Source organism: Cornus florida, unplaced genomic scaffold (genome assembly GCF_030987335.1).
Source record: "Cornus florida cultivar Cherokee Brave unplaced genomic scaffold, ASM3098733v1 CherokeeBrave_3.0.0_Hap2_Chr06, whole genome shotgun sequence".
Lineage (NCBI taxonomy): Eukaryota > Viridiplantae > Streptophyta > Magnoliopsida > Cornales > Cornaceae > Cornus > Cornus florida.
Genome location: NW_026775576.1, coordinates 80,206,115 through 80,227,335, shown reverse-complemented (window position 1 = coordinate 80,227,335; position 21,221 = coordinate 80,206,115). Strand labels below are relative to the sequence as shown.

General features: G+C 33.9%; 1 protein-coding gene across 2 annotated transcripts; it reads right to left on the bottom strand.

Annotated features, from left to right (window-relative positions):
• Positions 1–6,456: 6,456 nt before the first annotated feature.
• LOC132312261 (desmethyl-deoxy-podophyllotoxin synthase-like) lies at positions 6,457–10,476 on the bottom strand. 2 transcript variants are annotated; one of them, XM_059810554.1, is made up of 3 exons: positions 10,028–10,476; positions 7,629–8,555; positions 6,457–7,314 (listed from the first exon to the last, which is right to left on the bottom strand). In XM_059810554.1, exons 2-3 carry the CDS (start codon positions 8,532–8,534, stop codon positions 6,679–6,681), a joined length of 1,542 nt encoding a protein of 513 aa, XP_059666537.1. In that variant the 5' UTR covers positions 8,535–8,555; positions 10,028–10,476; the 3' UTR covers positions 6,457–6,678. The 2 variants fall into 2 exon arrangements, with proteins under 2 accessions (XP_059666537.1, XP_059666539.1); XM_059810556.1 differs by lacking the exon at positions 10,028–10,476 and having other exon boundaries at positions 7,629–9,248.
• Positions 10,477–21,221: the final 10,745 nt, after the last annotated feature.

Below are 21,221 nucleotides of genomic sequence, written 5' to 3'. Positions count from 1 at the left end.
ATATATCAAAATGCATTCTGTTATGTTATGTTTTGTATGCACCTTCAAATATCTGTTTCTATATATCTCATCATCACTTACTTCTACTGTAAAAGGAACACATTTAGATACATTATATATATCAAAATGCATTCTGTTATGTTATGTTTTGTATGCGCCTTCAAATATCTGTTTCTATATATCTGCATCATCACTTGCTTCTACTGTTAAACATAGAGAAAACCATCTGAACAAATTTATTGATTGGGGCAGAAGATGATTCGATAGCTTAATAAAATCATTCAGTTTTCATAACACAATATTGTGAATTTGGAATTTAATGAATCATAACTCCACATAATTGTAATTTTACTATTTCGATGAAGTTTGGAATTTATTTTGAATTAGATCTAATATCTAAGTTTGCTATTTATTCAAAGAAAAAGAAAAAAAATCTAAGTTTCTTGTTTGGATAAACCATTCAAAGTAATTAAAATTTCTGAATCCAGATCTTTTCTAGAACACCATTGTTACTTATTGAATGCTAAAATGGCAACACTTTAAAAATGGACCACGTACAGTACCAAAATAACTTATAAAATACAACACTTGTTTACTTCGAAAATGTATCACTTTTACTTCAAGGATGAAATATTTATATACTCAGAGTGATGGGTAATTCTCGAAGTGTTGCATTCTTAAATTAATTGGTATTGCATTGTCAAAATATGTATTGCATTCTCTAATTTACTATTAAGACCTGCTTGGTAAAGAATTATAAAGAATTTAATAAATAAAAAAATTATAAAAGATAGTTATCTAAAAACATGTATTTTTATAATTGAATTTTCGTAAAACAGTTTTTAAAAAATTGAACCAAACAAATTTTTTTGTATAATTATTCCAAACAAATTCTCATATTCTCAAACAAACTGATGTTAGCATTTTAAAAAATGACTATTTATTGTAAGGAGGCTTCTACATTAGATTATCTTAGTCCAATTATTGCGAGTGCAACTGTGTGTGTGTGTGTGTGTGTGTATTGAGTTATAACTTACTAACTTAGAATTCAATGGGGACTTTGATATAAAAGAGATGAAGTGCAGCTTACTGGAGCATTTGTGGCCCACTAGATGCGATAGCAGAAGATAAAAACAAATTTCAATTATATTAAACTTCAAATCACTTAGGGCGGCTCAATCACATATATACATATACATATATATATATATATATTAATTATACTTCACTAATTGCATTAATTGTCGAATAAATATAATTATCTTTTTATTGATTAATATAAAAAAATATTAATGATTTTTGTTTATTAAAAGTTAAAATGACATCATTTTGAAAACAACCACATATACAACCACCAAATGACTTAAAAAATATAAGTCATTTACTCTAAAAATGTATCACATCTACTTTGAGGATGCAACAATATCTATTTATTATTCAAATGATGAGTAATTCTTAAAATAATGAAGTAACGTGTTCTATTCGATCTCAAATTAACTGCTAGTGCATTGTCAAAATAATTAATATTGCTTTCTCAACAGAACAAAATAATGAATATTACAGTCTCAAACTAAATTAGTATTGCATTCTCTCAAAGTAATTAAGTAATGGATTTTTTTTTCTTGAGCAAACTCCACTCTCATGTTTTTGTTAGGGTTCGAATGCAGAAAAATTTATTTACGATCGTTGCACCGTGTAACAGATGCATCTAGATCATCCATGTAATGCATGTGCCGTAATAAACGAATGAATGTACTTGTTGCCCAGTAAAATAGGCGCAATAAAAAAATTTCGCCCGAATATGATGTCCTCTCTAAAGGTGGGTTTGTATTAGTTGGCTATTGTCCATTTAATGCTAAGTAATGGAGGTTATCTTTTAAAACTAAATGTAAATTGGCTTCTATAAGCATAGTTTCGTTGGCAGAGATCAGAGAAATAAGTTCTTGAGTTCTCGTTTTCGAACTGCACTTTCAATTTAAATAATACATGTATTATGTAATCGATACACGTGTTCTAAAAAAATAATAATAATAAAATTAATTATAAATTGGTGTTACGTCCTAGAACATAACCTCATTTTGATACTATAAGGAGGCTTGTATATCAGAGTCCAATTATATATATATATATATCTCTCTCGAGAAAACTCGATGGCGGCTTAGTGCGCATTACTAGAGGTGATACCAGAAGATAAAGACAAATCTTAATTATTTTATTCAACCAAAAATTATATATAGATCTTAATTATTTTTCAATTCGGAATGCAATGATAAAACTTTGATCGCAATGATAAATCTTATATATATATATATATATATATATTCTCACGTGAATTTGTGTTTTCATTTCAATAGTAAAGCCATTTAACCAATTTAACAAATAAAAATACGAGTTTATAAGCAGGTGGTGCCCTCAATGTAACACTATTTTGTAAAATTTAATTTAAATAGTAGGTGAAAAATGAATCTTAGTATGGGGAATATATACGATATGTCCGGCGCGCGTTCATAAATGTTTAAATTTGCACATTTTATACACATTTATATTATAGTTGACAACTATGATGTATACCCAGTGAATATCTCAACAACATATTTCCTCCCAAATTAAGTCTAGCATGATTTGGTCACCGTAAAGGCAAAAATGCATTGAAAATGGAGGACAAAATCAAACATGATTGGCCTATTAAGTGTTGGCCACCACCAAAAATGCATTATTGTGCGGACCATTTTTGGTTCAAACTCAAAAGAGTAGAATGCATCATTGGGCGGACCACCTATTGTTCAAACTTAGAGCAGACGGTATGGCAAAATTAATGATTAGACTGAAGTGACTAGTTACTATATTTGGCCTTTGTACTTGGACGATATAAATCATATGATAATAATTAATAAAATACCGACAATATTTAAGTTGACATCACTAATATCCCGACAATGACTTAAAGTACTGTTTATAAAAGATTTGATCATTTATTTGTAAGATCCACCATTATTTTATGTTAAACTACTTTTTGTGTGGGTTGTATACTTGTATTCTCTTTCATTTTTTATTTTTTATTTTGGTTTGAACCTTGAACTAGTTTTAAAAAGTAAAAATTTGATACTGGTAGGTCATTGATCCGTTAATTATACTTGTAATCTTGCATAATTGTGTTTGGAGAGAAAAAAAACGAGTACTCAGTGTGCAAAAACATAAATCGAGGTGGGAACAAGATAGCAGGACACTCCGTTTAGGCAGTTTTGAATAGGGATGGGTAGGGGGCGGGTCTAGAACCACTCTTGTTATCATCCCTTGAGATCTAGTGGGACGGCCGCTCCAACTGAATTTTTATTCATTTATTTACCCCATATTCTTGTAAATTTTCAAATTTCTAATGATTTTTTTTTTGCTTTTTTTTTTCTCTTGCACTGAAAATTTTATTTATTTATATTACATTTTTGAGAGTTTCTTAAAATTCTAATAATTCCTCTAGTAATCTTTTAATATTTTGTTGCACTCTTTATATATAACGTTGATTGTACATAAATCTTCGAAAACAGAGATGGAGAATTTCATCTCTCTGTTTTTTTTTCTTGTTGATTTCTCTTGCATGCATACTTGATTTATGCAGACAAACTGATGAGAGAACTCAATTTGTTTTTCTAAGGAGTCGATCAACATCGTTGGCCATGAAAGTTTAAATTAACTTGTCATTGAAAAGTTAAAATTAACTCATGCATATTCTTTTTCATTAGCAGTGTGTCACATTTGTCAAGTTGTACTGTGTGAAGAGGTCAATCAAGTTTCATCAGAAGTATACAAACTTAAATATAGATGCATTTATATATATATATATATATATATATATATATGAGCATTTTTAAATAAAAATATTTATTAAGTTATTTTTTTAAAAAAAGAAAACTATTACGGTAGTTTGAAAATTTATTTTATTTTATTACTGCTATTGTTAAACGCCCCTCCTACTCCTCTAGTGTTGGATTCTCACGAAACCCTAGATATTCCTTACAGATGCTTTGCCATTTCTTGAAGGACGGAGTAGTACTTCTTTGTTCCGTTTGATTTAATTAATTTATTTAATTTTTCAGATTGTGGGTTCTGAAAGTACTGGTTCTTCACCGCTCAGCGTCCGTGCAGATGTTGTTGATAAGGTAATTTCTGCTAATCCGCACCTCCAATGCTCTGTTTGGCTACCAAGAAATTTGAGAAAATAAAGAAAAAAATGAGAAAAATTAGAATTTTGAATCCAAGGATTTCATTGTTTGGGACACAGAAAAGCATATGATTTCACAAAGCAGAACCTAAAATGAAATGCTCATTTTTTGTGTGTTAATAGAATAAGGAAGATACGGTGGATAGAAGCAGTGGTCAACTTAAATTTTTGTTCATAAGGAACTTTTATCATATATTGTGTGGCTTTTTAGAGAATATGGTTTTATTTCTTTTATCTTTTGCTAATTGGTGGTTCTTTTACTTGATTGGTCTATACAACGCCAAATCTATATACCCTCTAGGTGAATTAATTTATGCAGATGGCTTCATAAATGATTTCTCAATGTGAGTTGTGTGTTCCATTCATTCAAATGTATGGATTTAGCATGGTATGTAGTTCAAGGTGGATATGGAGGTAGGTGCTCTGTATAAATTCCAATATATGGTTGCCTTTTTCCATAGAGGATTTGTTGTCTCAACTAGCATGCTTTTTGGTGAAGTGAAGACTTGCTCTGTGGTAAATCTATGTTGCCAAAGTAGGCTTTTGGTTTGCTGGGAAGTTGGCATGCCATGGTGAGCGTCTTGGCTCAATATGGCGTCATGATGTTCAGGCCGACTAGTTAGACCTATTTGTCAAGGTGAAACAATTAAGGCCATTGATAGCTTGAAGTGGGCCTAAAACAGGTTCCACTTCAAACCATCAATGGTCATAATTGTTTCACTTTGACAAATAGGCCTAACTAATAGGCATGAATTTCATTTTCCTTGTTCTGTATATGAGGTCATCGGGAGTTTAATTGCTCATTGACAAATTTAGTACAAAACAGAGTGATAATTTTGATTTTTAGCTTTGTTTATGTTTTAAAAGTTAGCTAAGTTAGTTAGAGGAGTTACCTATGTCCAAGGGAAAATTCAAGAATTTAAAGCTTCAGCAAGGGTAAAGGGGTAAATTCAAATCTCAATATTGTGCTTACCAATTTAGGGTTTTTAATTTGCATGTTTTGATCCTTTAAATGTAGTTTACTCACAGCGTTGATCCTTATCAATAAAGTGCATTACCTTTTATTTTTGTTGTTCTTCCCCATTCTTCAACTCTATATGATAATAGTATACTCCACAAACCATCAGTTAAAGTATAGCCATCCAGAGAATTGAATTTGTGGTTTACGTATATTAACTACTTCTCTTTTGTTTCACTCTGTTTGCTGGGTGGTGAACCAGTTAGTTCATATAAATTAGGGAAACCCTCACGTACATTTTCTCAGGCCTCAACTCTATCTTGGGAGTCTGGAAATCTTTTTTACTTAGCCATTTAGCTTTCATGTCTTCTACTGTTGTGAAGAGCTGGTGTTTGATGGTGTTGATGTGCTATATTATAAAGTTCTCGCTCGCAGGGAACTTGATATTTTTGAAGAAGTGGTGTGCCAATTTAGATATTTTAACCATGTTTGTGGCTCTTTTGGAAGAAGAAGATGATAAACAACAGGAAACAATAAGAAGGTGAAAGTAATGGAGATGACGGTGATCATGCCTACGACACTCATGAAAAGACTATTGGGCAGATCTCAGAAGCTGCATAGCTCATGCAATTGGAGGATAAGAAGTTCGTTTGAAGGTTGTAATGATTTGTTATAAGATTGTTGTGGTGTATTGTTTCATTTTGAGGGTGGGTGTTTGTTGGGGAGAGAAGTTAGTTGTAGAGTCCCATATTGTTTGGGGAGAGAAGTTACTGTTGGGTGTTAAGGATTTTTCAAAAGAAAGATGGAACAAATTAGTTGTAGAGTCCCATATTGCTTGGGGAGAGAAGTTACTGGTAGGTGGGGGATGTCTGCTACTTGTATAGATGCCTTTTGATAACCATGAGCACAAATAGGGTGCAAACCCGATAGTATCTTCATAGCATGGAGCGGGGTCTAATTGAAGGTATCAGAGCCAATCTGAGAATTCTAAGACTCTAGTGGTCCACGTGGTTTTGGTCAACTTTTATTTACTTTTATTATGTTATTAAGTTAGTATTGATTACCTCAATTATATGATAATTCAAGAGTCAAGTATTGATTGCCTCAATTATGGGTTTTTCAAGAGTCCAGTATTGCCTCAATTCTGAGATAATCCTAGAGTCAGGAGTTACATTGACCTTATGAAATTATTGTGAGTGATTCACAAAATATGAGGTGTGATTCCATCAGGCTTTTTAATTTTCAAATCATTTCTTTCTACTAACACATCTTGAACTGCAATAGTGTTTATTTGAATTTCCAGCCAATAAACTCTTACTCTGTATTTATTTCAACTTTTCCTCTTGTCCTACATCACAATCACCTCGAAATTTGGGGGAGCGCCCTGGGGAGAAGTTTTTGTATCCCTGCTTTAAACTAATTAATATTACAAACTCAAATTGAATTGAAATTAAGTTTGATAATGGATAGTGGACATCCAATTATTGCTTTCTAGCTTCTTGCCTTATTCAGCGGTACTTGAAGAATGATAAGCAATTGGAATCACGCACAGATCTCTTTTCCTTCGAACTGTTATACCAAAGACCTCAGTCATGTCTAGATCTCCATGCTTTGTTCCATCAGGAAGCTTCCAGTCAAAGTGATACAATAGTTGCGCAAGTTGAAGCTCAATGTTAGCCTGTGCGAACAAGATGCCAGGACATATTCTTCTTCCAGCACCAAATGGCGTATATTGAAAATGAGCCCCTTTGTAATCAATTGGACTGTCAAGGAATCTCTCTGGATTAAAGCTTTCTGGATCAGTCCATTGTTCAGGATCTCTACATATTGCCCATGCATTGACAATGACTTTGCTCTTGACAGGTATCTCATATCCCTTAATTTCACATCTATCGGTGGACTCTCTCGGCACTAATAAAGGAACAGTTGTGTGTAATCTCAGAGTTTCTTTGATTACCAACTTTAAGTAGTTCAATTCATGGAGGTCTACTTCATCAACAGTAGTACTATTTCCTTTTTTCCTTACGACATTTCTCACCTCAGCTTGTGCCTTTTGCATAACACTTGGGTTTTTCAGCATTGCTGACATTGCCCATTCTACAGTTGTTGACGATGTCTCACTCCCGGCACTGAAAACGTCCTGAAACGACATTGAGTAAAGAATATATTATATAGAACAATCTCATCCTATATACTTCTTTTAGGCTCTCTACAATTCCTAAAGGTTGGCCTGTCGATGCCCCTTTGGGCATCGGACCAACCTTACACATTGAACACAGAGTGGATGTTGGTTTCAAACTTCACCCATTTGTGATTGAGTAGTGAATTTTCTGGATGTTTAATACTGAATTTATAAACAGGGTAGCTTCACATATAGGGTTATCATGCTTAATGAACTGACTAAGTTGTGGAATTTGATTGATAGAAATAGAAGTGAAAAGTAAATGTACTAACCAATATAACTGACTTGATGTTATTGATGGTTATGGGGAACTCAAGGTCACCATGCTCCTGAACTCTTAGAAGAACATCTACCAGGTCTTCGTCTGCTTCGTCCTTAATGGTAGTAGTCTTTGTTGCTGCCTTTTTAGCTTTATGTTCATCAATGATGCGGTCAAGTATCCCATCAAGTTTCCGATGAAGCTTCTCAAGTTTGGGCCTCAGCCCACTGATCAAAGCAAGCAATTTAACTGAAGGGAAGAGATCGGCTACATTGAAACCTCCTCCTAACTCTATGACCACCTTGATAAGTGATATGAATTCTTCTTGATCCCGGCATTTCTTACCGAAGGCCGCCCTTGCAGTGATGTCGTTTGTTGAGGTGAAAACTTCTTTACTGAGATTGAGCAGAGATCCTGTTTGCGTTGAAATAGATTTGATGAGATTTGATATCTCTTCTTCTCTAATGGGTCGGAATGATTGGACGCGTTGTATACTTAGAAGCTCCATTATGCAAATTTTCCGAAGTTGTCTCCAATAGTCCCCATATGGGGCGAAGAACATGCCTGTAAAATCATAAGATAATATACTTGCAGCAAGGAGATAAGGCCTGTTAGCAAAGATGATGTCGTGTGTTTTCATCACTTCCTTCGCGGTTTCTGCTGAAGAAATGACAATGATGGAAAGCTGTCCAAGTTGCAGGTGCATCACAGGTCCATGTTTCACGGCCAAATCTCGTAGGCGGCGATGGGTTAGATCATATCCAACAAGCTGGTGCATGTTTCCAATGAGAGGTAGCTTCCATGGCCCAGGGGGTAGATTTGGACTCAACCTCTTGTTTTTAGATACTATTTTCATAACCATGAACAGAAACAGCAGGAAAGTGAAAAGAATTGGGATGGAGGGCCATGGGAGCTCCATCAAATGCGTAGTGGTAAGACTCTGTGAATTTCATCCACAATTATCAGCATTACTCTCATTGCATTTTAGTATTGAATCATGGAGGATATTGTACAAGCATGTGTCACAAAGCATATTGATTAGGGAATGCTAGGGTTTAACTTTCTGTTAATTTATGTTTTGTATGCACCTTAAAAAAATGCTTCACTTGCTTCTACTATGTAAGAGAGAAAAAACCATCTAAACAAATGTATTGATGGGGGCAGGAGATGATTCAATAGCTTAAAAAATCATACCGTTCGCATTTTTGGGATTTTTACAAAAAAGTGTACTTATGGACCCATATTCGCTATATCATTCAGTCAAAGTCTGGAAGTTTCTGAAAAATGAAGTGGACTGAATTGCTGATGTGGTAAAGATTTCACTGTTTATTATATTTTGTTGTCTAAAGTACCCCTTGTTCTGTTTGAATCAATTTACCTGATTATCCCATTTCATTTATTTATCAACACAAATCCCATAAAAAACCAATTTCTGCCTATAACATCCGCATCCAAAATATCCCAAAAGGGAACCACTTTGATTTCTCTCTCTAAAGCCATCCTCTTCCCCAAATTCATCTTTTTACCCATATATGTATGTATGTATGTATGTATGTATGTATGTATGTAGTCTTGGGCATATTTTTCGAGGTAAAGTGTCGTGGTGGTGGTGTTAAATATGGGGTTAGTGGCTGTTGTGATGGAGGTTGTGGTGGTGGTGTGGAGGATGAAGAGAGGGGAGGTGGCGGGGCATAAATATAATGATGGAAATGGAGGGTGGGGGTGGTTGGTGAGATGCAGAAGGGGAGAGAGTTATTTTAATTTGTGCGCCTGATAAATGAAGGGGTTAATGAAGTAATTTGATTTAAACAGTATAAGGGGTATTTTAGGCAACAAAGTATAATGAATGGTGAAAGTTGCCACATTAGCAATTAAGTCAACTTCATTTTTAAGAAACTTCAAGCTTTGACTTCATGATACAGTTAATATGGGTCCATAATTACATTTATGTGTAAAAATTCCTAAAAGGCTTTGAATCTCATTTAAATGATAATATTTGAATCTCATTTAGATGATAATGTTATTTATTCTCTTCTGTCATTTGGGGCATTTGGAAGAGCACGTACTTGAATCTTCATCAGAGTGCAAGCAAAGAAAATATTGTCTTCCTATTTGAAAATTTATTTTATATGCATATACAAAATTTTATCTCGTCAAAGATTTGAAAGTCTAATTCATATTCGTGTATATATGTGCTTGGGCCGTATACATAACATGATACTCATATATATGTAGTTTCTCGGTTCATAATTTTTATTCCAATAATCAAAGCAATATATACGTACGAGTTAAGATGATCTTGGACGATTGAGATCAAAACACAAAGTAAAGGATTCATACTCATATCATACATGTAGTAGTATGGATACAAGTGTAATTCATTCATATATAGAGAGAGAAAGAGAGACTTACGTGGTAGTTCTAAATGAGTTCTCGAGTTGCTTCTCTCTTCAGTGCATAGAGGGTGTCAGAAATAATTGAAACGAAACACACAACAAAACGGGTAGAAAGAAATGCAAGGCCTTTCAAGTTTTCGACTCGGCATATATGTGTTTATTTGTGTGTTATATATATATATATATATATATATATATATATATATATATATATATGGAGAGAGAGAGAGAGTTTTTGTGATAAGAATCATACGAGTCTTGGAAAGTTCGCCAGCACCAAAAAGTAAAAATTTAAAACAGAAAAGATGTGATTATTAATAAGCAGCCGGCCTGCATGGCATTATTTAACCGGAGATTCTATAGAGGGAGAATGTTTATAATATGAAAGCGAATCTATTTCCAGAATACAGTGGCCAGCACCAATTTTTTTTAAAAGTAAAAATTTAAAACAGAAAAGATGTGATTATTAATAAGCAGCCGGCCTGCATAGCATTATTTAACCGGAGATTATATAGAGGGAGAATGTTTATAATATGAAAGCGAATCTCTTTCCAGAAGGAATAAGCCAATTCAAGCGAATCTCTTTCCAAAACGAATAAGCCAATTCATTTGGGACTATGCGGATTCACTCTTTTTCCTATTTAAAGATCAGCCCTTTGTCTATATGTTTTCACATCGATAATTATTTGCAGATGAAGACATGTCAAAGGGGCTTCTTACTTTCCAAACAGATCTTCGTACATCTATATATAAATGCTGGTTTATCAAGAATACGCAAGAAAAACACTTCGAATTGTTGAATAAGGATTAATTTTACTTCCCCACCTAGCTACTCTAGGTTGGGGGTAAGTCCTGATGAGGAAGTTATAGACACCAAATCGAAACAATTGGACACGGGCCTATATGATATGACCGATTAATAAAAAGGGAAAATTACATATAAATGGAGTTAAAGTTCCATATTTATTTAGAGACTGAGTCAAAGTTTCATATTTCTCTAAAATGGATTGCTGAGGTGGCACATGGTTTTTTACTGTTTAGAAAATTGTGGTGCCTAAAATGCCCTTCCCTAACAAAAAAGTAGTACCTTCAGTTCAAAAAAGTAGTACCTTCAGTTTAAAAAAGTAATACCTTCGCGGGTGTTTAAAAAACATGGTACCTGGACACCAAAAAGTAGTACCTTCAGTTCAAAAAAGTAGTACCTTCGAAGAAAAAATAGTACCTTCGCGGAAGGGTATTTTAGGCACCACAATTTCTAAACAGTAAAAAACCATGTGCCACCTCAGCAATCCATTTTAGAGAAATATGGAACTTTGACTCAGCCTCTAAGTAAATATGGAATTTTGACTCCATTTATATGTAATTTTCCCTAATAAAAATACTCCAACACTCCACCTTTGCCATATACTGGAAAGAGATTCGCTTTCATATTATAAACATTCTCCTTCTATATAATCTCCGGTTAAATAATGCTATGCAGGCCGGCTGCTTATTAATAATCACATCTTTTCTGTTTTAAATTTTTACTTTTTAAAAAAATTGGTGCCGGCCAAGTGTTTGGAAAGAGATTCGCTTTCATATTATAAACATTCTCCCTCTATATAATCTCCGGTTAAATAATGCTATGCAGGCCGGCTGCTTATTAATAATCACATCTTTTCTGTTTTAAATTTTTACTTTTAAAAAAATTGGTGCTGGCGAACTTTCCAAGACTCATATGATTCTTATCACAATAACTATATATTTTTTCTGAGAATTTAACGCGTGCGACACTCAAATAAACTAAACAATATAACATTCATGTACTTTCAAATGTAGCACTATTATTTTTTAAAATATAACACCTTCCAATGGAATCCAGTGAGTGTTTAATGTTTATATATGAAAGGGAATCACTTTCCAGTTCACAATATGCTTTATTGTGTATAATTATTAATACTTTTTTTTGAGAATGTAGCGCATGTGACACTCAAATAACTTAAAAAATATAAAATTCATTCACTTTGGAATGTGGCACAATTATTTCAAATATATATAAAACTTTTATTTTGAGAATGCATAATCAGAGTTATATGTAGGGCTGCAGGTTGGGCTGGCTCAACCAAGCCCACTCCCAACCCAATCTCAATCCGAAATCGGGTTGGATTGGGCCAGCCCGAATTGCACCTAACATGGGTTGTGTTATAACCCGAGCCGAATATTTTCGGACGGATCGGGTCAGATTCACAGGTTGATTTTTTTTTTTAATATATATATATATATATATATATATATATATGTATTTGATTATATTTTTAGTAACTAAACCAAAAAATAAAATATTTTTCAACGGCAAACTTGCCATCTCTCTCTCTGCAACTACAAAATCTACAAGAATTAGAAGTTCAAAACCCATATATTTTAGTTTATCTATCTGTTTGCAAGAATCAAAAGTTCAAAACCCATATCGGCATATCATTTCAGATTGTTCAAAAAATCAAAACCCATATCTTTCAGTTTCCATCGCCCACTGTTCCAATTCGGGTTCGCAAGCTTCAGCCACTGTCTCTCAACTCTCAAGCTTGCCCCCATCTCTCTATGCAACTGCTAACTTGTATGTATGGGTTTTGTTTTATTGAAAGCAAAGTGGAAATTGGAAACCGCTTTCACAGGGCTTGAAATTCCAACTAGTAATACTAGGGGTAAAAGAAAATTGCTAAAGATTCCACTACTTTTCCTAGAAAAGTCAATCACTGAATCCAGAAAGACTGCCTAATTCCTAGGAATATTCCTCAAGTTTTCTTTGAATGAGTATGATGCAAACATAGTCATAGCCTTTCAGAAGGCCATAGAAGATTTCAAACCCCTGTTAGTCAATGGTGGAATATTTTCAATATGCATGCATACATACATACACACACACACACACATATATATATATACAAATATCACTATAAGAACAACAACGATATAGTACTCTTTGAACAACAATCAATAACATTATCAAGCTTAATTTCTTCTAATATTATTCAAACCAAAACAACAACAACATGCAAACATCACATAAATTGTTCAACAAACTTGGTTGTTCATGTTCATTTCTAAAGATGTTATCAAAAGAAAGAAATTTAGCATTTAACCGTTCTAATAAACCAAATAACCATATGTTATTGCCCAAGCTTCACATAATCTCATAAAGAGAAACGTTAAAACACCACAAGCCAACCCAACATATAGCAAGATAGATATCTAATGTTGAACTTCTTTTTTCAATTGCCAACTATTCACGGAATGGTTAACCTTCAAAACCATCAGCAGTTCCTACAAAATGCAAATTAAAAGTATGTAAGATTCTCTTATTATACATATATGGACAAGCAAAAGGGTAATCATACAAGAATTAACAGTAGTTACTTGTACATATATACTAATATATATCTTCAGCAAAAAAATATGCAAATCAGCCATGAGTAATAAGATTATAAAACATGAATTATCAGCCTGCAACATCAAAATCAACAGTGTAGTAGAAAAAGGATAATTAGAAAAATGTGCTTTGGGGTTTTAGTGTTTTGCCTTCGAGAGCAATATCAACAATTAAATGCTTGTTTTGCCTCCAAAACCCATCAAAAAGAGAATTCAATAGCTTTAATGACCCCATAGCTTCTCTCCCATCCATTCATCCTCCAAAACCCATCAAAAAGAAGAAAAAAAATCTGGGGAAATAATATATTAATGTAAAATGTCTAGTGGCTCTAAGTTGCAGTCTGCAACTTCCAAACTTCCCTACCAGCTTCTAAAAACACAAACAAAAGACATTTTCCCAAATATAAGGAGACCAACACAAAAATATCAGTTTTATATCAGTTTTACAAAAGACAAAAATATCAGTTTTACAAAAGACATTTTCATAATATCAGTTTTTGATCTAATCTTCTTTACAATGTAACACTACAGCAAAAATGCACCAAATATAAGGAGACCAACACAAAAATAAATATAGACAGTCTAAACAGAACTAACAAAAACAGAACAAGCAAGAGAAAAGCAGTTGCATTGTAATGATAACTAAGCAGTAGTATGATAGCGGTGCATAGTGTATTAACGACATCTAAAAGAAAGGGGACAAATTAAGTATTCAAAACATTGTATTTGAATTTTTAAAATATTCATTACCTTGTTCGACAACCTCAAGAGCCTCCAACGTCTCTTTAATCTCAACTGGATTAGGTGAAGCTCTTAGCCAATCTTAAGCACAAATCAAACTTTATACAATTTTCGGAGTAAAAGAACTTCGAAATCTGTCAAGCAATCTACCTCCCCTACTAAAAGCAGATTCAGAAGCAACCGTTGACAAGGGAATGGCCAAAATATCCCAGGCCATAAGAGAGAGTACACGGTATGTAGAAGATCCCTTCCACCAACTTAAAATGTCAAAATTTGACTGATCTTCTTCCACACCATCTTCCAATTATCTATCCAACTTGGATTTAGCCACCTCATTTTCCTCTTCTCTCAAATTTTTTTTCCTATCTCTATCTTCTTCCAAACCATCTTCTTTTTCATTAGGCACATAAACATCTTTAAGGTTTTGACCTAAATGAGCACCCAAGCCTTTAAGGGAAGTTATTTCTAATGATTTGTAGTGTCTGAAAAGCCTTTCCATCAAACTCTTCACCTTTTCAATGATCTCATCCACCTCTTCCGATGAATATAATTTCTTGAAACAAAACTTCATATACTTCATCTTAAAACATAGATCTAAAACCACAGCAATAATCAAAATCAAATTCAACTTTCGAATATTACAATACTTCTCAAATTTGGCATTCATCTTAATAGCCATTTCTCTAAAACGCAAATCCTCACTTTTTGTCCATCTTAAGAGGACAGTTTGCACTCTAAACACTTCACAAAAGTATTTATTGCAAGTAATATATTTGGACCCTGATATACGCTTTGTGACATTGTAGAAGTACTCTAAAAATTTAGAAAGATCCCTTATCTTCAACCAATCTTCATCACTCGTCAGCTCTTCAAAAACTTCCAAACTTGTATCTTGTTCCACCAAACGTAATCCCAAACTAGGATTTTGTAGAAAGTTCAAAAAGTGTCTTCAACTTATTTTTTCCACTTAAATATAATTCAATACAATCCTTTGTAATTGTGGTTTATAAAATCATATGAAATCTTGGTTCTGCATAACTCATAAACCTTTTAAAACCCTCCTTTTCCACAAAACTAAATGGCAATCCATCAACAATAATCATTCTAGGAAGCTCTTTGCAAATCACATCTTGGTCAAATGTCCAATTGGGATCCTGGTTTTGGGTTGATGCTGAGAATTTTCCAACTTTATCCTTATTATAAGGATAATCACAACACCTATTAAGGTCCCTACTAAGGATAGTAGCACCATGACTACTCGGACAATTATATGGTTTGTGACAATAATTACATGTGGCTTTTATGTATGATCCGTCCTCCAACATTTTTCTTGTAAAATGGTCCCAAACAAAAGATGTAGTCTTATATGGGTGTTTTTTTTTTTTTTTTTTTTTTTTTTTTTTTTTTTTTTTACCTTAAAATAAGTTGAAGAGTTTGAAGTTGGTTGGGTTTCATATCCACTTTCTTCCATGCCTGACATCTTCAAGAAATGCTTGATGCAAAAACATAAAAATATATAAAGTATCTAACAATTACAAACCTATAAGACTACAGTTTTCAAAAGTTCGATGATGCAACAAAGAGATCATGTGTGTGTTTCCAATTTTAAAATAAGGCCTGCAACTATAATTCAATAACTTATATAGTTCATGTTTTCTTTAACAAACATCAATCCAACAGGAACATGTAAAAAGCATGTAAAACTTGTTATGCTACTAAGAAACTTTTTGTGCCATTAAGTAACTAAGAAGATTATATCTTCAAATCCAGACCATTAGGCCATCACTGATGATTTTTCATTCCACGAGATCAAGACTTAAAAGCTAATATCACCAAGAACTAAGTTCAGTTTGATAACCGAATTCCCGACTCAACTATGAATGAAATTAAGTGCCCTTTGATGATATTTTTCAAATAACATCAACTGGTATGTATCTTCATATAAAAACAAAATTTTAAAAAACCATTAATTTAGCACTTTTAAGTATTGAGCATAATTTAAAGATTGAAAAAGTTAATTAGTACCTCAACTCACTAGATAGGAATCACATATAGTGACACACACACACACACACACATAAAACCCTATTATTGGAACAAAGGAAAAGGCCAAAATCAAACGAATCAAAGAAAAAAAATGTGATCGAAATTTAAAGATTCACATAAATTGAACAACACATATGTGTGAAATGATAATTGCATTGAGAATCGAAGACCCAGATAGGGAAAGAGTGTGAATTTAAAGAAAACCTATTCTCTAGTGGCGAGAGCAGCGTTTGAGGCGAAGGAGTGGGCGTGAAGGTGGGGGAGTCGCTGAGAGATGTGAGATAGAAGGAGTCACCGGTAGGTTGTGAGCTTCGCTGCTCGTTTCGACTTTCACGGGAGATCGGTACGAAGGCAATATAGAGAGAGAAGAGAAGGATGAGGAGAGAAAAAGTTAGGGTTTGTGTTTATCATGGATTAGATGATTCAGATTTGCTAGCATGAAATGTTTAATTTGGGCTTTCGGGTTGGGTTTGGATTGAACCCAGCCTAAACCAAATAAAGTTGGGTTTTGAAAACCCAACCTGACTTAAACCCGAATTGTGAATTTATATGTCCAGATTTAAAATTTTATGGGCTGGATTCGGGTTGGGCTGGGCTAGCCCGCCCAAGTTACACTCCTAATTATAAGTATTGCATTGTAAAAAATTTGGTTTTATATTCTCGGAAGTAATAAGTGTTACTTGGGATCAGGATCCTCTCCAGTCCAACAATTGCCCATTTTCTCCATTTTTGTTAATGAACAGTTTTTACTAAAGTGGATAAAAATGTGTATTTATTTTATACACAATTTTTGTATATATATATGTATACACTGTTCACAAATATTGTTTCTTCTTCCCTCCCTTATTTTCAACAACCCATTTTAGCAACCCAAATTCCGCCAGTTTTTTCTCTCCCAAAATATCAATTAATCCATTTAAAAGTTTGATTTCTTTCCAAAACATTGTTTGCTATTGAGTCTTTTCGTTAATTTTCACAAAAAATATCAATAAACCCAAATCCAGCCAGTTGCTTAGGTGTGCCCAAAGGTTTCAGAGAGAGAAAGAGATCGTTTTTTACTTATTATCTTCTTCTTCTTTCAAATCTTGATAATTCTCTTTGATTTGTTTCCAAAACAAATCACACATCTATTTATCAATTCATTGTTTCTATAAATTTCTCAGATCTGTTTCTTAATTCATTTGTTTCCATAAATTTCTCCTTCCCTTTCTTCGTATACTAGGTCATTTTATTCCAAATTAACAGAGCAACATTGGAATAGAGTAACATCTGGACTGATGTAGTTTTTTTGTTTAATTATTTGTGTACTGCATAACATCCCAAGTAGTTTGTAATTTAAGTCAATATAAGTTGTACGCAACATCCCATTATTTGTAAATAACATCTCAACAATTTGTAATTTAAGTCAGTATAAGTTGTACGTAACATCCCAGCATAACCCTACTTAACATCCCAAGCAATACGTAGTTTGTATCCCAAGCAGTATGTACTTTATTTCATGCTTATGTTATATATAAAATCCCAACAAAATTCAACTAAAGAGAGTGCGAGCCAGTGAGGTTTGTGCTCTTCAACGAAAGTGTCTCCAAATTGGGAAAAGTAATCAGATGAAAAAACAGACCCAAAATCGAGAGTTAGATGAACAAAGCTTAGATCTATAGATGATACTTTGGATGTGACGACCCTGGTTTTTAGGCCAGCCTGTCCTGTGATGAACCGTAAGGATGATTTGATAACGGATCCGAATGCGGAAGCAAAAACAGAAAACAAGACTCTAAGAAGTCAAAGTGACCTTCCATGAGGTCGTGGAACTCAACATGAACTGATGCGGAAGCAAAAGATCGAAAATATGACAAATAAACCCCCAGGGGCAAAATAGTCATTTCTGAAAATTGTAGATTCGGGTGCCACCAAGCACACCGCTGGAAGGACAACGAAAAACTAATCAAGATGGACTCAAGAATCGCATGATTCGGAGTCCGGACGAAGGAGAAACGGCATGACGAAGAAAAACGAGCACTTAAGGCAAAAAGGGTAAACTGGTAATTATCCAGGAAGAACCGGGTGCAACCGAGCACACCGTTGGAAAGAAAGCGAAAAATTAGTCAAGTTCAAAAAAAAATTCACTTGAATCGGAGTTCGGACGAAGGAGAAAAGCCCAAAAGAAGAATTGACGTAGCGGCGGCCCGACGAGGGGCCATGACAGCCCCATGCGCACGCCCATGCGCGCGCCCATGCACGCCGCGCGCGCGCTGAGTGCACCATGGCTGGCAGCAGCAGCCCAAAAGCTGCTATGGGGTTATTTTCCAAAAAAATCCAGATTAGAGGCTGAATTTGGAGGCCTAGATGAATTTTTTTTGCAAAAACACAAAGAAGAAACCCCCCTCAAAATCGAGTTTTCTACGTGACTCACGAGGAAAATTGAAAAAAACTCACTGTGAAATGCCCAAAATGCCCTCCGAAGAAAACTGGTCCAGAGGGTCCAAAAAGCTGCTAAATTTAAAAACTGAGAGCTGAACTTCGGATGCGATTTCCGATGCCAAGATGACATTTTCTGGAAAAATACGGAAAAGAAACCCCCCCTAAAATCATGTTTTCTATTCAACCATATTGAAAGAAGAAAATAAAACCACCGTGAAAGGTCCATAATGCCCCTAGATCAGAATATGCAAAAAAAATGTGAAATGAATTCACAAGAGGCTTAAAACACAAACGATAAGGTTTTGCCTGGAAATGACCATGCACGCAAACGTAACTTACCTATTTGGACGTGCTACAATGGTCCACGACTTAAATATACCACCGATACAAAATCCGACCCCCCCAACGGGCAAAAAGGCAAAAATGATACTTGGAATGAAAACTCGGAATCCAAAAATGTAAAATGGAGTCAAATGACCGTTTGGCCTTTGGACACACTTCATACAAGATTAATAAGACCCTATGAAAGAATAAAAATGGAATTCCCACACCCGATGCAACCATGGTGAAGCAATGACTTGCGATTTTTCAAGGTTTTCATAATATTTCATGAAGTTAAAAAGTATATAGAATACAATATAATGGTCATTGGCCTCCGGCCTCATCTCATAAATATCAAATACATTGAAAGAAGTGTACTTAAGTACACATTACATACATGGAATCAAATATACATATTTTGACATATAAGTCTACAAAATGACATTTCATGCTAACATTCGCATGAAATGGAAACTTGAAAGCTACACGACATCCAAGGAATGCTAGGCGTCACGAACCAAGTCTGCGTACCTGAAATATGCCCCAGTATCATAGGGGTGAGTAACATAAAGCTACTCGTAGGAGATGAGCATGCATCGACCTAGCATTTTACAAATTTATCACCTTAAGGTGAAACATGTTAAAGGGGCTCATGCCACCTAACGTCTATGTCCAAATGAGACTCGGGGAGCATCCTAAGCTACCTTAGAGTCTAAGCAACAAGAATCATGATATACATACGTGTATGAAACGAATCATGGTTGGGATAATCTAAGAACACGACAAGAAGAATGCTTGAGTATAGATTAACATGAATTGCATTTTCAATATAATTGAACTAGGTCTAGAGTAATCCATATAACATGACAAAAGCATATTTGAATACAAGTTAACAAGAATTACATTATCCATGCAATTCAACAACAAAAGAGCATGTTATACAATGCAACAAGGTTTAAGTTCTCAAAGCCATCAACTTAGAATCTAAAGCACAAAATAACAGTAGTGGTTCATACCACCTAACATCTATGTTATAAATGAATCAATATGATCAATCCTAAGCTTTATTAAAACGTCAAAACACGATTTTCAATATCGATGCAATTTAACCAACATTGGAACTTCCAATACAACGCATAAAGCACAATTTCGCAAAGTTAACATCATGTAACTTGAAATGGAACGACAAATAAGAAACAACAAGTTACAACATCATCTAGTTATCAACTTGAAATGAAATGTGAAATCAAATAAAGTGGATACTCGGACGTCACACTGGATCAGACCGACAACATAGTTACTTTAGGGTTACTAGCCCATGGATAACCTCCCTATGTGCGCACTAGACTATATAGAGGGACTATCCCCCGTACTAGAACCACGTCTTAGCCATAGCCAAACAACGACATCCCCAAGTTTCCAAAATTAACAAATTGTGTAACAACGCATATATCAACAAGAATATGCAAGATAATCAACTATCTACCAAGCACAACCAAATTTGGAAACCTATACAATATATGCTCTAAGTCCACAACTAATATGATGTGACGAATGTCGAATCTTCAGTGTACGATTCGTTACACGCTATGCGTGAATGATGTTAAATACGAAATGTGGAAATCATTACACAAGGCAACAATATAATCAATAAGGAAAACATATTCTCATGAGTATAAACATAGCAACTATGTTAATGAATGCTCAAAACATAACCAAATGAATAAACAACAAGTCCATGTCCAGGATTTTGATATAGAAACGACTTTCAAACATAATTAAATCTATGGCTCAATTCGATAGAATTTAATTAAATAAAAATAATTAAATTCCCTAAATTCTAATTCAATTCCAAATAACCTCAAATTAATATATATTAAGGAACATGGCATGGTCATCACCTATATCCATTCTAAAACTCAATTAGGTTATTGGAACAACAAGTAGAACTCTAATTAAATCATACCAATTTAATTACCAAGATTCTAAAGCAACTTCAAATGGTCCACAATTAATATATACTAGTAAACAAGTCATAGCCAATACAAATATCAAGTTAAAATCTTAATTAAGCTAATGGGACCACAAAATAGATTTTAATTAATTCTTTTAATTAAAATCTCTAAATTTTCAAACTTAACCAAATGCTCTCAATTTAACATATCTTAGAGAACATGCCAATGACTAATGTAATATCACATTACAAGTTTATTTCATTCAATTTACGACCATGTGAATTAAACTTTCACTAAAGTTAAATATAAATTAAAAGTTGC

What these genes read in the sequence shown, in the direction of transcription:
- LOC132312261 (XM_059810554.1), bottom strand. Translation starts at nt 8,534, where the DNA reads ATGGAGCTCCCATGGCCCTCCATCCCAATTCTTTTCACTTTCCTGCTG. An exon ending in ACATCAAGTCAGTTATATTG is followed by an intron (nt 7,315 to 7,628) that starts GTTAGTACATTT and finishes ATGTCGTTTCAG; the next exon opens with GACGTTTTCAGTGCCGGGAG.